At 39.3% G+C, this 16,532-nt stretch overlaps 1 protein-coding gene across 2 annotated transcripts in view; it reads left to right on the forward strand.

The window, feature by feature from the left end:
• Positions 1-16,532, forward strand: part of tanc2a (tetratricopeptide repeat, ankyrin repeat and coiled-coil containing 2a) — a 55,904-nt gene that overhangs the window by 14,815 nt on the left and 24,557 nt on the right. For both annotated transcript variants that reach the window (XM_005750842.1, XM_005750843.1), the window contains exons 2-3: positions 6,584-6,696; positions 6,980-7,081. In XM_005750842.1, the coding sequence (XP_005750899.1) occupies positions 6,636-6,696; positions 6,980-7,081 (163 nt within the window). In that variant the 5' untranslated portion in view covers positions 6,584-6,635. The remainder of the gene's footprint in view (positions 1-6,583; positions 6,697-6,979; positions 7,082-16,532) is intronic.

Here is a 16,532-nt window from a genome sequence, read left to right on the forward strand (position 1 = left end):
TGTGTGTGTGTGTGTGTGTGTGTGTGTGTGTGTGTGTGTGTCTTTCCAGAAAAAACAGAAATTGAAACCATGGAATATGAGACTAACAGTAAAAGAAAAGAAGAAAAAAAGTGGAAATAAAAACAGCCGATGGAGAAAGAGCTGCTCAGACTCAAACTGGCAGCACAAGTTTGGATGGAAATGTGTCATACATATATGTGTGCACATATTTCATAAAGTCTTTTCTTCCATCACGACAGTGTTTGTTGTTGAAATGATTTAGGGCATGCAAAGACCGCTGTGGTATTTTTGAATGTCTGTAGTCAATAAGTACAAACTCACTAAGACTGTAAATATGTCCAAAAAGATTTTACTTCAGCAGCTTCACAACGTGATGCAGCTTTGTGAGTCCTGCATGGTGAGGAAAGGGCAGGCAGTCTTCAGTGATGAATGTGAGTTACAGTCATCAGGAAAGGCATAAGGGTGCCCGCTTAGCTGACTACTTGTGCCTTTTATACCTTAAAGTATAACACAGTTAATAAAGACTGAACTGAAAGTCAATATTTATTATGACTACCTTTATTTTTCTAGCATATCTTTATTTGTCAGCACAAAAGTTTAAAATAAGCCCAATTTTATGGCATTCAGAAGCATTTTTACTGCTTTGCTTACACCATGTGGCTGCTTTGGTTGACATGTTTGTTCACATGGGCAGTTTTAGATCTGAATGTTTTGAAGAAAAAAAACATTTTTTGGATCCACTATAAATACTTTATGATGTGTGTCAGTTAGAATGATTCTTTTCTTCTTCTCCTTCCAAAAAATATTTTTATTATTACATTTCTGGTTGTATAAGTATAATGTAGCTTATTACCTATGGTGACTTAATCCTAACAGGGTTCATGTAGGACTGTTAAAAGCAGGAAAATATTTGAAATTTCAACTTTAAATTGTTGATGTAGTGAAGTCTCCCAGCATACATTGGATCATTTTAGATTATATCAGGAAACAGGTAGTGCTGTGTCAGTCATTTGAATTAAATTTGCTTGTCATGTGGACCCCACCTCATAATTGCAGAAAGCCTACATTTCCATTATTAAATAATGTGCGTGTTAAAGATTGTGCAGTTTAAACCTAAGGTTTACCTCCAGTGTAACCCTAACACCCCAACAAAAAGAACTGGACAAAAAGAACTGAAAAACAGTGATGCTCTTTTTTGTTAAGCTTTATATTTGAGTAGCACACCTGTGACACTACGAGTGCAGTTGGTTTACTTTACTGTAACTTAGGGTCGGTAAAAGCAGAAAAAAATGTTAATGGAAGAAAATCAGAATTACAGATGACTTCTTGTGATCACTTGGTAGTTTTGATGTTGTACAGCACACTACAGTTAACCATCCTGGTAAGACAATGACATAGCTTTTATTTTCGTAACACTATTCACCTTATCAGACATCTAGATTTCTTTGCTAATGTTATGCTCACATATTGTGACATAGCGTTCAACCAAAAATCAAACTTCAAATGTATCTATTTTACCTCCAGTCTGTAGTCCTGTTCATCTGTCTGTAATGTTTTGGAGTAATCTCAGCTTTGGAGATGTTAGCTATCTAGGTATCTGGCTTATTATGAATATAATGGAACTAAAGGGGCATGTGGCTCCACACAGTGTCTAAGTAGCAGTGTTGCTTGTGATCTTCATGTGATTAAAATATTCCTGCCAGTAGGACTGGGCCATATCATACCGTTTACAGTAATACCGATATAATGTTGGGCAACGATAAGAAAATAAAATATCACGATAGAATATGGATAAAACGCGCATGCGCAGTGCTTTTGTTTTACACACATGGCGGAAAAAGCACGGCGGCGGCGATGGAGAATGAGAAGGGCGAAAGCGGATCGTTGAATGAAACGGATGAACCAGAGTTGGTTTGTTGTTGGTTTCTAAAACTGCTGCAACTTCAGTGGTGTGGAACTGGTTCACCTTTTGTCCGTCAGATACACAACAAAGCACTATTTTTGGTAGAGCATGCTAGCGGGCCGTCGTTATTACCGTGTTTTTTGGAAAATACGGCACACTTAAAATCAATCCTTTGATTTTTCTGAAAATCGACAGCGTCCCTTATAATCCCGTGTGCCTTGTGTATGAATTCTGGTTGTGTTTACTGACCTCGAAACGATTTTATGTGCACGGCGCTCGAAAATCTGTCAAATGTTTCAGTACGACTTTGCTAAGCTACGAAGCCGCACCGCTTGATGGATTGCCGGAGCATTACGGCTATCGTAGGCTGAGCCTCGCGGGGTGATACGTACTGTGCTTCAACATAATATTACCGTATTGTGTGTGTATAACCTCTTTAAGTTTTGTGGATATTATACATGATTATACATGATATGTCGGCCAGTTTCCACTGGAAATGCCTTTTGGTTAAACTGTCAGCGACTGTTAAATTTTTATATAACTTTAATGCACATAAAAAAACAGCTGCTTGTTTAAGTGAAAATACATTGGGGTTTTTTGTTTTTTTGCACTAATAAAGTTGTGGAGTTGTAAAGTTTTTTGTCTCGTGTCAATTATATCGTCAGTTATATCATTATCGCAAATTTTCAAATGTATATCGTGATAAATATTTTTGGTCTTATATTTGGACTTATGGTTGTCAGACATATCCAGTAAAAAGAAAACACGATAATGATAAATCATATAGAAACCTTATGCCATATGTCGTATTTCGAACTGGAATAAGCCAGCAGTAACATGACAGAAATTAGTGTGTGTGTAAAAGCCTAATTAATATGCACTGTTGCTGACACGAGTCACACTGGTAGTTTAATAAAGCTGAATGAGAGTACAGTTATTAAATTGCTGTGCTGTGAAAACATCAGTTTCCCAGTGGAAACTATATCTATGCTGCTGTTATCAGCAATGGTCAACAGAGGGGGCCAGAGGTCAGTGCTTCCTTAAACTGTTTAAACTGTAAACCCCTGGTGTGGTTTCAGTGCCAGTCCTAAAACTATTCAGTGCATGTTGTACATGGATTTTTTTCAGAGTGTAAATCCTGAAGCAGAGACATTTTCTTAGTAAAACAGGGAGGAAGCAATGCCACTGCGACTCGGGCTTCCTGTGTTATTTAAACGTCCCTCTTGCCATGTAGGCTCTCTCACACAAGACACAATTTGGTTTTGTTATGTAGCAATACTTTGAACCAACTGAGATTAACCCTGTGAGGTCTAAGTCAGCATTGGGTTCCCTAACTGTAACCCTAACTCTATGCTATCAGGAAATATAACTTTTGTTTTTATTTGCATTATTCTCCCACATTTTGGAAATCAGGGAACAAAGAAAATAATCCCTCTAACTGACATCACAAACTATTTTAATTTTTTACAAGGAAGTACATTTACTTTCCTCCACTCCACTTATTCATAGTACCGCATTTGTTTCTGTTTGCAGAGGTATTTGCCTAAAAACCGAACAGTATGTAGCTCGACGTAGATCACGCTCTGTGTAGATTGAGTGCTGATTGGAAGAAAAGTGAGCTGGAACAGGAAAGGGATCACCAGCAGAGTTCAGAACACAGGGAGAGCGAAAAGGCACGAGGCATGAGCTAAAATTGACAGCAGCACCGTGCACCACGCTTTGGCGTCATTTTGCCTTGGATACTCTCAATTTTTGAAACCAGCATGGCCAGTGTGGTCAGGTTAAAGATGTGCATGTACAATTGCGCCTGTATTTACCATTAATGATATATTAGTATAAGAGCTCAGAGATTCCCAGATTATACAAAGAGAAAAACAGCAGCATCTTGAAAAGATGAGTTTTTCAGAGTTTTTTCGGAGTGGCGATAATGTCATTCAGGAGAAGACCGAAGGGATTTCAGCTTCCCCCCACATTGATAGTGCAAACAACACTGTGTCGTCTGATGAAGTTACAGCTGGAACACAACAAAACTAATGCAGCGCGTATTCGCTACCACATGGCTAACCCCAAATCTGAAGTCAACACTAAAACACATCTTTTGTTCCCAGATGTCAGGTACCCATACCGTGTAATCAAATCAGTGCCCTTGAAATGTAGAGTACATCTTCTTTATCTTCTTACCCCTCTGAGATCTAAGAAGTAGGTGGTAGCCCTAACCTATCCCTATATTTTGGAAAAATATCGTTAGAATGAATAAATTTTTTTTTCCTGCTGACTTAGGAGCACAGTTTAATAAAACACAAATGAGGTATTCATTAGATTGCCCAAGGTCGGTTAGGGTTTGACAGCTTAGACATCACAAGGTTAAAGATGTGCATTTGCCATCTTCAGTTTTAGGATATATGTCAGAAATCTGTTTTTTAAATCAAACTATCTTTCAATTGAATAGGTTCACATATTTGTCCTGAGTGTCTTTCACGTTAAGTTAAAGTTGTGTAAAGTCTCATGGAGTTGCTTATTTGCTCAAAATCAATAACCTCACACTGACACAGTGACCCACATCTGAAGTTCTGTAGCCTTCATACGGCACAGATAAACCAGAGAAGCATACACCACCAGGCAAAAAGGGTTACATCAATATGAATTATCATTAGGGGATTGCTTAGCAACCGCAGATGGTTGCCTAGCAACAGCATTGCCAGGCAGCAGTATGGGTGTGTTCAAAAGTCACACTGTAGTAAAGCAAAAGAGCAAAAAAGGGAAATGTTGTGTGATGTGTGATTCTGTGTAGAATCAACTCTTAAATGTAATACAGCTTTTTAGTTTTCCATGGATAGACCCCACCTCCACCATCTTGGACTGCAGCTGCTGACAGTGGTCCTTGTTCAGCTTTGGAAATGTGCTCTGAAAAGACTGAATTCCCAACTAAAACTTGGAGGCTGGAGAGTAGAAAAAGGATTTTAGACCTCTATCTCATGAACATGATCAATACTTGCCATAATTTCAAAATGTTATGGACAAAACTCTTTTTTGTCTAAAATTAACATTGTTGTTAACAAAAAGTTGCCAAAAATGCCCAATGTATCAAATGCCATACAAAAAATATATAATAAATATTAGTGCTGTCAGCGTTAACGGGTTAACGCAGGCTGATCTGCATTAACGCGTTAAAATGGGCTAATTCGCGTTAACGAGTTAACGCAGATCAATCCATGTAAGGGGTTACTCAGCATCCAGCGTTAATGCAGCTTAAACATGTTAACGCCATCATCACGACTAATGTGATGAACAATTAACCCGTCTGGAGCGCAGACTGACTCAAAATCCCTGAAATGACTCTGCTAACGCATTTCAGGAAGTTTGTCCAACGTGTGTCCATTCTGCGCTCCAGATGGGTTGAGCCCTTTAAAAATTGTAATCGTGTTAATCGTGATGACAGCATTAATGCGTTAACACTGACAGCACTAATAAATATATAATAAAGATATACCATAAACAACATGATATAGCAAATATATACAAGATATAGCATTTTGTTATAAGGGTTATTAAACATCTCAGTTCCAAAAAAACAGAATTTTCTGGCTGTTTTTTGATGGGTTGGGTCTTACAGGGTTAAGTCAAAATTGATAGTATGAATGTATGTGAATGAGGCATGTAGTAAGAAACTGAGTAATCAAACAGAAAAGAACGGGGCTGTGTAAGTAACAGTCCATTTATGTATGTATTAAAGCATCGCAGCGGTATGACGCCTTTGCTAGCTTCACGGAGCTTTCAACTGGATGTGATGAATCAACACATCTGACAAAAAATGATGAGCTTAAATCCTCCCTTACTTTGCTGCAAAAGGTCTAGGCTGCTGGAGGATTCCCATGATGCACTGAGGCTATGACCACACTAGCCCGAAAACGCCGTCTCAGTGTGGACGGGAGGCCAAAACGGAGAGAAAACGATGCATTTTCAAACGAAAAGTGTGGACGTAGCCTGAGTGTTTCACTCACTATGTGTTTATACACCTCGTGTTATTATTAATCTCTGGTTCTCTTCCACAGCATTTCTTTGTCCTGTCTTCATCCACTCTTCCCTAGCCGATCACGGCAGACAGCCGCCCCTCCCTGAGGGTGGTTCTCCATGAGCCTTCTTCCTGTTAAAAGCCACCAAAGTTCTTCTAGAAACAAGTCATGCTCCTTTTTATAATGCCAGAATAAATGGAAATCTGATTCATCTTCTACCTGACAGAACCTATATAATGCACATAATCCTATAACAGATGTATTTCCTTATCCTTTTATTAGTCCTCCGTGCTTATCACTGATGCAATGCACAACAACAGAATTCTTACATATATTTCTATTCAGGATTCTCAGGCATTCAGGAGTGCACCGTCTCCTCCCTGTTTTCTGTTTCTGCCACCCAAGCTACATAAGTGTCCTTTCAGATACTCTGGGGACCTGCTGCTATTGATGTTATAGCACTATAGCAGTATACTGAGTGCGGTCAGAGACATTTACACAAGGAAATGACATTCACTGCAGATGATTAAACTGTTAGAGCAACGAGATTCTGTTAAGGAACACATATGGATCATAACATGACTGGACATAAGGAGTCAGCTGGAAAAGGAAGTGATTAGTTCTAATGGTTTACTGACACACTCTCTCTCTGTCTCCATCTCTGTAGGAGTGTTGACAGGAAGTGTGCGCATGTGTGTTTGCTGACATCGTGAGCAATCATGTTCCGGAACAGCCTGAAGATGCTACTGGGCGGCAAAGGTCGCAAGAACAATACCAGTGGTCAGTAAATTCAAATTATATGTGTTTTTCACCCGTCATTTTGGGCTCCAATCAGAAGCTGTGCCTCTAATCTGTGTGTTTCAATGAAGCCATGTCATGGATGTGTAAATAGATAGATATGTTAATGCTATATTACACAAAATATTGTTGTAATATTGTTGTTGTAAAACACGCAGATCATGGGTGGCTGTTTGTTTGGGCACATACAGATGAGTTCTTCTTATGTACACCACTGTTTCATGCAGCAGTGTCTCTCTCTTGCTCTTTGTCACTTTTCCAATAGGTAACACGGACTCAGAGGCATCAGAAGTCAGGATGATCGAAGGATTCACTCGTTCACTCCCCTCCTCTCCTCTCCTTAACCTTCGCCTGGGCAAGAGACCTGGTAGGACTGTCTATTTATCTCAGTGCGTGCTCAATGAAAGGTTTCTCCCACTGAAAACGTTACGTCCAGATGAACAGAATCAACCTTTTGGGGCTGTCTGTGTAGCTCAGTATGTTGGTCGATCACTCATGTTTAGTATTTGATTGTGTGACGTTTATGTGGTCTTATAAAAACAACAAGTAGTGCTGGAAATATGTGTGCAAATATTAGTCACAATATCTGTGTATATATTTCTGCATCTTATAAATAGAACGTGATTGTAATTATTTGTTGACATTTTTATTTGCATTTAAAACGGCTGATAAAAAATATTTTTGTTGATATGGCATAGGACTCAGAAATAACTACCAGTAGTGATGGCTACTGTGATATTTTAAAACCAAAACTTTAAATTGTCTTTAAATATAATATATAAACTGTACTGCACTCCTTCCTTGATTTTCTTTGTTCCTGTGGCTTCTTCTCCCCGTAGATGCACTGATCCAATTCCTTTCCTGTTCTGATCCAATGTACATACCTTGATTTTATTTTACCTTACTAATGTGATACTCATGTTAACCATCTGAGGTCTAAATAATGCTGGGAGTTAACCCTAACCTGTACATTTTGACCTGGGAGCACAGTTTTTGAAAAGAACAGAAACATCATGTTCTGAAAGCACAGGATTAGGGCAAACTCATCAATGATAATGACTTAGACCAAAAAGGGTTAATACCTGCAGTGTTTCATTCATTAGTAACCAAGTGTCCACTGTCAGAGCCACAGCCCTGGTTCTTTTTAATGGACAAGACCTACTTTTTTATGTTGTAACCCAATGAAAATATGAACACACTGGTAGGATATACAAATATTTATAAATCTGCCGTTAAATCTTACATCAGAGCTGTACTTCCTGAACATGTTTATGATGTTATCAGTATCAGCGTCACTGAGTGATAGTCGAAGGACTTGGAAAGAAAAGCAGCTGGACTTCTTTAAAAAGTTGTGCCAATTGATCTCAATGGGTCACATGATTGGTGAGGGAAGGTCTCACAACGGTTTCACTCGAAACCTCTGCTGATAATGACCCATACCCTTTTTCACACCTTGGCTTACATCATAGGCGTCAAACTCCAGGCCTCGAGGGCCGGTGTCCTGCGGTCTTAGATGTGCCCTGCCCCAACACAGCTGATTTAAATGGCTAAACATGTCTTGAAGTTCTCCAGAGGCCTGGTAATGAACTAATCATTTGATTCAGGTGTGTTGACCCAGCTTGAGATCTAGTCGCTTTTCTTTTTTTCAAGCTCCATCCATGACCTGGATGACTGAACCTGCACAGACACACTGAGTGATAGGTATGTTTACATTCACAGGTGCACTAGAAGCAAGAATAACTACCAGACAATTCTGCATGCCTTTAGTTGTTTAAAATAACAAAAATGCCAACAAATAGTCTCAATTCATAGCTCACAATGCCGCTCACTCCATGATATTGTAGATTTTAGATACTAACTCACCAGGCTAACGCTAAATGCCATCTTATCCCCCAGCTTGTGTTAGCTTGTTTAACTGCTACAGTGCTGCTGGTGCCACCACTTAGTACAGGACGAAGCTGTAAGTTTTGGGGGGTTGTTGTATTTGTGAACCACACACAGGGAAAATACTTCAAAAAATCTTAACTCACATTATACTAGATTACTTCATCGTTTCGTAGCTAGTAGTTAATGTTTGCTAACTTCAGTTAGCTTAGCCTTTGCTTTTCCCGTTGCTGTAAAGTGAGCCTATATAAAAAATAACCAACCAAAACACTATGTCAGCTCTTTCTCACTAGTATTTTAGTAGTTCATTTTTACTTACCATCAACTTCTAGAAGTCCATACCTGGAGTAATGTTTATAAGGCAAAACTAAAATAGTTTCTAGAGGGTGAAGCTCAACTCCTTCGAAGAAAAAGTCCTTCAAGAATAAATGAAAGGTACAAGACTAAAATACATTTGTGTGAGAGATGTAATAAACATGTTGGATATACATGTATACATATGAAATGCATCCTTGCAAATTCAAGAAACCTGCCCGTTGTTGTGAAGCGTCGACTCACGTTTATCATGTGAGTACACTTATACAGTGGAAACCCACAAATGTTTGCCAAAGGAGGAGAAGGAGGACAACCAGTTAGTGTAGCATATTGTCAGGATTTCAGGAAAGTCCGTATGGCTGTTAATGCAAAGTTAAATCATAACCCTCCAGCTGCACACAGACAATGGCAGTAAGCTGGGGAATCCTTCTGGAACAGTCTGAGCTGATAAGCTCTGTCATTAAGCGAACGTTTCAATGAAGATGAAACATTGTCAGCTGACAACATATTCATTTCTGTCTGTGTCGCTTCATCAGTTGATCTTTGCAAATGCTTTGCTGCTTAAAATGTCATGTTTGGTGTGAAACATGCCGAAACAACAGGATTCAAGCTGCTGGGAGGGTCTGTGTCCTCTTCTGTGTGCATAATGAATCTATATCATAAGAAATCTATACGCGCAATTTATGCAAATCTTCTTGTAACCATGGTAACACAAGCCTGTTCCTCATTAAGGCACTCGAAGGCAGTTAAAACTGCAGACTGTTTGTGTCATCTGCACACTATGTGTTTTCTTCCTCCCTCAGACACACAAACACACACACACACACAGAGCTGTGACCTGTTACACAGCGTATGGTAGCAGATGGGGGTGGGTGGCCTTTGACCCTGTATTTGATCGTCCCACTGTGCCTGAGTGAGAGAGAAAACACTGAAATATTACACCCAGCCCCCTGCCAAGCTCTCCAATCCTCTCCTCACCTAAACTCTTCTCCCGCTGCTCCTCTTCCTCCTCCTCGGGGCTGATTTGACACACTTGTCTTAAACATTACCATGTGGAGTTTATCTCTCTGCCCTTTATAAAGTACAGCACTAAAGAAGGGAGACTTCTTTAGTTATTGCACAACGTCTACACACACAAACACAGACAATCTCAGATTTGGCTTATTTCTCTTAACCCTTTTTTTTTTCTCTTCCCATTGTGTTTTTCCCCCTGTGCTTATACTCTTTTTCACCACCCCGGCATATCCCTGTCCTTTGTTTTGTCCTGCTCCTTTCCGTGACTTCTACACATCATTAGCTGCTGACATGGATCCACAGTTTGATCCTGGGAAGAGACACAAATACCTTTGAGGTTGTGTCAGGAACAAGCAACACAGAGAGTTGTTGCCTGTACTGATCTCAGATAGAGGCAGTGTGCAAAGTATGTTGTGGTATGTAGCTTGGGCTATAGCAGTAATTAAGTGTAAGCTAGCTTTTTAATAGCTAAAAGTAATTTAATTGGAAATTAAGTTGTAGCCGATTTAAGCAGATTTTTGTCAACAGTAAAATCTTTTGGCCACCAGCGTTTAGCAGCTTTCATTTTAAGAGCAGTGAATGGATAGTTCTTGCTAAAATACAATTTGGGACTTGTATTTTGCTTAGTAAACACTATAATCCAATGAATTATTATAATAATATAATAATTCCCCAAAAATAAATCCTTTGCAGTTAAATTTAGTCATTAAAAAGAAAAAACACAAGCTAACTCTAGCTCAAGATTGACTAGAGCTTATCATATCTGAGCTTAACTGCAAGGTTAGCTTTTAGCTTATTTTCAGTTTACAATATTTGATAAACTTTCTTTGAATAACATGTTTAAACCTCCCGTAATTAACTATGTACGTGCTGTGTAAATAAGCTGCAAAGACATTATTAACATATAATCAGATTTTATGTTGGTATTTTACACTAATTAGCAAAAATTTACTAATAAGTCCAACAGTGTAAAAGATGGACGTAGTTCGGGGTCAGAAAAGTTCATTCAAAACTGAAGTTGCTTAAATCTGAATTATTTTTAATGAACACGGGGGGATCCTTCAGCCTGAAAACACTTTGTGTTGGATACAATTCTGTCTGTGTCTGGTAGACTCTTTATTAATGAGTTTATAGACTCAGAAAGGAGGATTGTTTAGCATATTGTCATTTGCTAATAAGGTTGGGCGATTGGATGAACATTTCGACTATTAACGATAGGCCGAGCCTTTCACCGATCGTTTACACAAGAGCGGTGTATTTATTTATTTGCCCACGAGTAAGTTTGCTAATATTGTTTATTGAAGCTAAGAGAAGCGGTCAACCAAAAAAATAATAGCGCTGTTTTAATGGCACACTCTTCCAGCTGTGAACAAATGCACATTCCTCAGAGTGCGCAAAATGCTGCGACTCCTTTACTCAAACTCAGAAAGAACGAAAGGCAGCGGCTTGTGTTCAGAAAAAACACAAAAACATTTTATTTGAATAAAAAAACAACAACAATGGTGGGGAGGGAAACAACGAGAAACTGCATCTTTTTTCTACTATAACCGTGTTTACAGGCTGTTCCAGTGTTTGTCTTACACACTCGACCAAACTACAAATACAAATTAAACAAAAAGTAATTTGAAAATCAAAATGTCTCTTCCAGCCAGCACAAAAAAAAAATCTCAGACGTAATGTTAAGTCTTTTGTATGATTTGGCGAATCTCAAACAAAGAAATAAATGAATGAATAATCCAAAAAGTAGCTATATTAATACTGAAACAAACAAGAAAAGAAGGTAAAATATTCCCTCAACAAACAAAACGTATAAATTCTAAACGCGAAAATCAGTCCATGCATGATTACATGGCTCCGCCCATCAAAATGTCTGTGCCTGCGCAAATATATCGCCTGTCATCGGTTGTTGGACTGACAACATATCGCCCAAGCTTATTTGCTAATGACTATTCAATCAGAGGAGGTTATTGTTTCACAGTCAGCTCCACTTTTCTATTATCACATCTGGCTTTCAAAGAGATGCTCATGGTAAAAATGACATCACATTTTTGTGACATCACAGAGGATTTAAACTGTGGCTTTACAAAAGGTTCTTACTCTGTATGTTTTTAGAAAACTAAATAAAAAAATAAATAGTGTAATAACGTTCTAAGATGAGTGGATAATGCTTTAGATACATTATCTCTAGTAGTTTCATTTTTCTGTACATCTATATGTTACCTATAAGGTATTAATGTAACCTGTTAAATGTTTTAGGTTGCACTAAAACTATTTCTAGGTGAACAACAAAAGGTCAAAGGTAAAAGTTGGAGACATTATAGAATCATAAACCAGCTTTTTGTGTTTTTTCTTCGTTCTTCCACAAATTTCAGCCTAAATCTTTCCTTCAAGTCTTAAATTTAAACCCGTTTTTTCTGCACTCTTTCATAAAATCACATTTTAAATAATATTTGTTTCAATTTAACTAGTTTTTTTTTAGTTCATATACATTTTCCACATTTCTTGGTCTAAAGTGGATTACAGTCTTCCATGTTCACTGTGATTTGTGGTCGCACTCTCCTCTGTTCTTGGAAAGAGTTTCACTTTAATTGCAGCATTTCTTTGCTCTGCTGCTTTTCAGAAATTGTTCTGTCTCTGCGCGTTTTTTCTTCTTTTAGAAGAGACAAGGCTGAACTGTTTTTCTAAACTTTCCTCGTGCTTCTCGACATGTAACAGATTACGCTCTCGGTTCAGCTCCTCCTGCAGGCTTTCTGTTTCTCGCCTGTGTGGGGTTTTTTTTCTTTTTGGGGGTTGGAGGAGGGGAGGTTTTAATTTGCGGTGCAGTCGGACGAGGGAGGTCGTCTTTCAGACCAGATATGGAGGCTCTGCTGGTGGAGAAAGAAGCTTTGCACACTTAGAAGTGTTCTTTTTTGTGTGTTCTGACCTAAGAGCGTACCGTATGTGACAGGATTGTTGTGGGCTTTTTTGCTTGTTTTTGCACTGGATGCTTTAGTTGTTACTCTGTTTTCTGGGACTCTACCTGTGAATGAGAAAGGCTTTCATTTTTCTGGCTACAAAGGACAATAACCAGTGGAAATGCATTTCCCAGGTTTGTGTGAGTTGCAGTCAACTTTAGAGCACTTCTCATGTATGCAGATTGCTGTTTCACCTCTGAAGAGTAACAAAGAAGTTCATCTGTTACCACTGGATTTGCATGTTTTATTGTCCCGCAGTCACTCAGCCTGAAAAGTCGGAGCACCTCTGGTGTGTTTTTTTTTTTTCTTTTTCCGGAGAGTCTCTTCCTCTTCTTATCACTTCACTTCTACCTCCTTCATCTTTTTCTCCCCCTCTCCTTTGTGTACTCTGGAGAAGGAGGAGCTCGATACCAAAGTGAAGAAGACGGGATCATGATGTCATCACATTTTCACCAACAAAACTTAATGGAGAGGGAGAAGAGCACAACTTCAGCTGACTTAGTTTACTCTGCCCCCTACATGGAAGTACTGTGAACCAATCAGAGTCCTGCTGACAGCTAGCCATGGACTGCACGGCGGCTATTTTGAAAGCATGCGCCCGCTCCAGAGCCAAGTGGTGTTGCCACGGGCGCTCCAGTGTCCGTCACCCGTGGGGGCCGGCGAATGGCTGCGGTTGTGGTCGAGGTGTGTTTGCGGGGGGCTTCGTCAACCACACCTCGTCCCTCCTGCGGCGCTTGCTGTTGCACGTTTGCTGTTGTCACTCTCACGAGGAGAGTTCGCAGTTGTGTCGCGATTGGGGGGATTGTCCGATCCAAGGAGTGGAGAGAGATCGAAGAGGAAGGAGACAGGAGGAAGGTGAGAGTGATGGATCTCTCTATGGCCAGAAATTCTTGTTTTATCAGTCAAATACTATATTTTTTAAATTTACTCTAATCTGTTATCTCTAATTGTGTTTGATTTTTTTCAGATTTTGTACAAATAGTATGCGAAAATATCTTTTTTCCCTTTAAATTTAGCTTAAAAAAAGTGGATTCTACATTTCCCCCCAAAAATGAGTCGAGCTGCTCAAGCTGGCAAAAACCCGGTGATGCCATTTAATGTCTGATTAGTATGTTGTTCCAAGCGTGTAAGCAAATGAATCTAAAAGAGTTTGTTTTTTATGAACAGAAAGGTTAGAAAAAAACTCGCCTGTAAACATGTTTACCTGTGCTATGATTTTACAGTCAGCCCCAAGTGGCTGTTTGAAGAACTGCAGTTTTGTTATTTTTTCAGCTATGCAGGTGTCCACAAGGCTCACATGTCTTTCTATGCCAGAGCAGGAAAGTTTGTCCTTTTAGTTAAGGAACGTGATTATCTGCATTTTTGACAAAGTATTACATCGCTATATATCGATATGTGGTGACTCCTCCTCTTCAGCAGCTTGTGTCCTAGCCTCAGGTTGTTCACTGTTGGTTTTGTGTACTCCAGCGTATACACTCAGCTGCTGCTTTCATTTCTCTTTTGTATTTTCACTTTGTAAGAGGTTTTTTTTTCTGAAATAAGGGAGAGAAACTTGTGTCTTATGTCTTCACGAAGAACTAAAGCAAGATCAGATTGGTTTCCAAACAGATGTTACAATGTAGAAATGAGTTAAGTTATATACTAATGGCCTTTAGAAAACCCAAGGTACTTACTGTGACACTGAATGATGTTGTTAAAATGAAGTCAGGACCTCTCACAAGGCTGTTTGGTTAAGTAATGTTAGCTGATGTAGTCACAGCTAACTCCTTAGACTGAGTTTGCCCTCAGGACTTTGTGTCAGGCTCTCTGTGAGGTGGTTAATAGTCTTGTTCACAGCCTCGTTACCTCCCACATTGACTATTGTAATTCTCTCTTACATCGTCTCCCCCAAAAATCCCTCCATAAGCTTCAACTGGTTCAAAACTCATGCATTATTACCAGAACCCCCTCCTACCAGCACATCACCCCCGATCTTCAGGAGCTTCACTGGCTCCTTGTGAAATTCAAGAGAGTGTGCAAAGTTCTTCTGCTCACCTTCAAGGCCCTTCATAACCTTGCTCTTCCTTACCTTTCTGACCTGTTAAGCACTACTTCTTCTGCTCGCTCACTTCAATCTTCTTCTATCCAGTTCGCTGTGGCTTCTGTCCGCCTCACCACCATGGGAAGCAGAGCTTTCAGCTGCTCTGCTCTCAGGCTGTGGAACTTCCTACCCCCAAATATAGGAAACACTGGTTCTCTCCCCCAGTTTAAATCCCAACTCAAAACCCACCTGTTCAAATCTGCATATTCACTGTGAACTAATTTTTTGTTTATCTTGTGCCTTTTTTATTGTTCTTTGTTGTCATTGTTCTATTGTGTGTTTTATTCTATTGGTAAGTGTCCTTAGGTGTCTTCAAAGCCCCTTTTAAATAAAATTTATTATCATTATTATTATTATTCTTCAGAGAGTTCACAGGGTCTATTTTGGCCACCAGCTTGTTCTGTTGCTTTCACTTATCTAAACCATAACTAAAAACAGAAAATAACATCAAAGAAAGGACGTCTTTCTTCATTTAAAAATGCATTATGTGACCAAAATGATCTGACCAATCAGATCTCAAGTATGTGGACTGCATTTGCACCTTTACCTGTATCCAGTCACTTGTGCTTAGATCAGCTAAAACGCACGCTAATCCCAGTTTACAAAGCTCTGAGTTTCTAATTTATCTAAACGTCCTTGCCCCAGGATTATGCTCTTGGTGCTGTTCATCATTATATTCACTGAATGTTACAGGAAGTCAGAGGTGCAGTTAACAAGCAGAATCATAGTGACACTTTCAGACTGCTCCAGAACTTCAGAAATGATTGCATCATTTTACTGACAGAAACATGTTAGAGTTTCTATATCAGGATTCTGTTATAGCAGAAAGTCCTTCTGGTTCAGGAAGAAAGGAAGTAAAGAGAGTACATGAGGGAAAAAGAAAGAAATCAGGGAGGGAAGAGATAAAAGAAAAAAGAAAGAAAAGAAAAAATGGAGGAAGGAAAAACAAAAGAAAGATGGGACCAGAGAAAACACAAAGGGTGCAAAGAAAGTCGGAAGAAATAAAGGAACAAAAGAAGGAAGACTAATGAGGGAAAGTAAGGAAAGAAACTGGAGGAGAGATGAAAAACAAATGGTTAAAAGAAGAGAGAAACTATGACAGAAAGAAAAGCTGAACGTAAGAATGGAAAGGAGGAAAGAAAAAAGAACAAATACACAAAAAAAGAAGAGAAGAAGGGACGGCAAAGGGAGAGGAAGGCTCCTAAGGAAGGGAGGAAAGACAGGAGAAGCAATCAGAAGCTGAACTAGTTAAGAAAGCAGAAATGGAAATGTCTGCGCGCTCTGTATCTGATCTTTCCATTTTATTTTTCTTCTGCTAAAAACGACTCACACACCCTGTCATTGACTGACCACACACACGCATGTATGTGCACACGTACACACACACGTGCTTTGTGTTGGATGGCTTTTTTTTGGTGTGTGTGTGTGTGTCTGATTCTTCACCAGCAGTCAGCAGTTTAAAGCTGTAATTACAGAGAGAGAGAAACAGAGTCGGAGCTTTCGTGCTGCGGCTTACATTCTTGTCTTGGTGTGTGTGTGTGTGTGTGTGTGTGTGTGTGTGTGTGTGTGTG

The sequence above is a fragment of the Pundamilia nyererei genome, unplaced genomic scaffold (assembly GCF_000239375.1).
Source record: "Pundamilia nyererei isolate P.nyererei 1_Seehausen unplaced genomic scaffold, PunNye1.0 scaffold00290, whole genome shotgun sequence".
Taxonomy (NCBI): Eukaryota; Metazoa; Chordata; class Actinopteri; order Cichliformes; family Cichlidae; genus Pundamilia; species Pundamilia nyererei.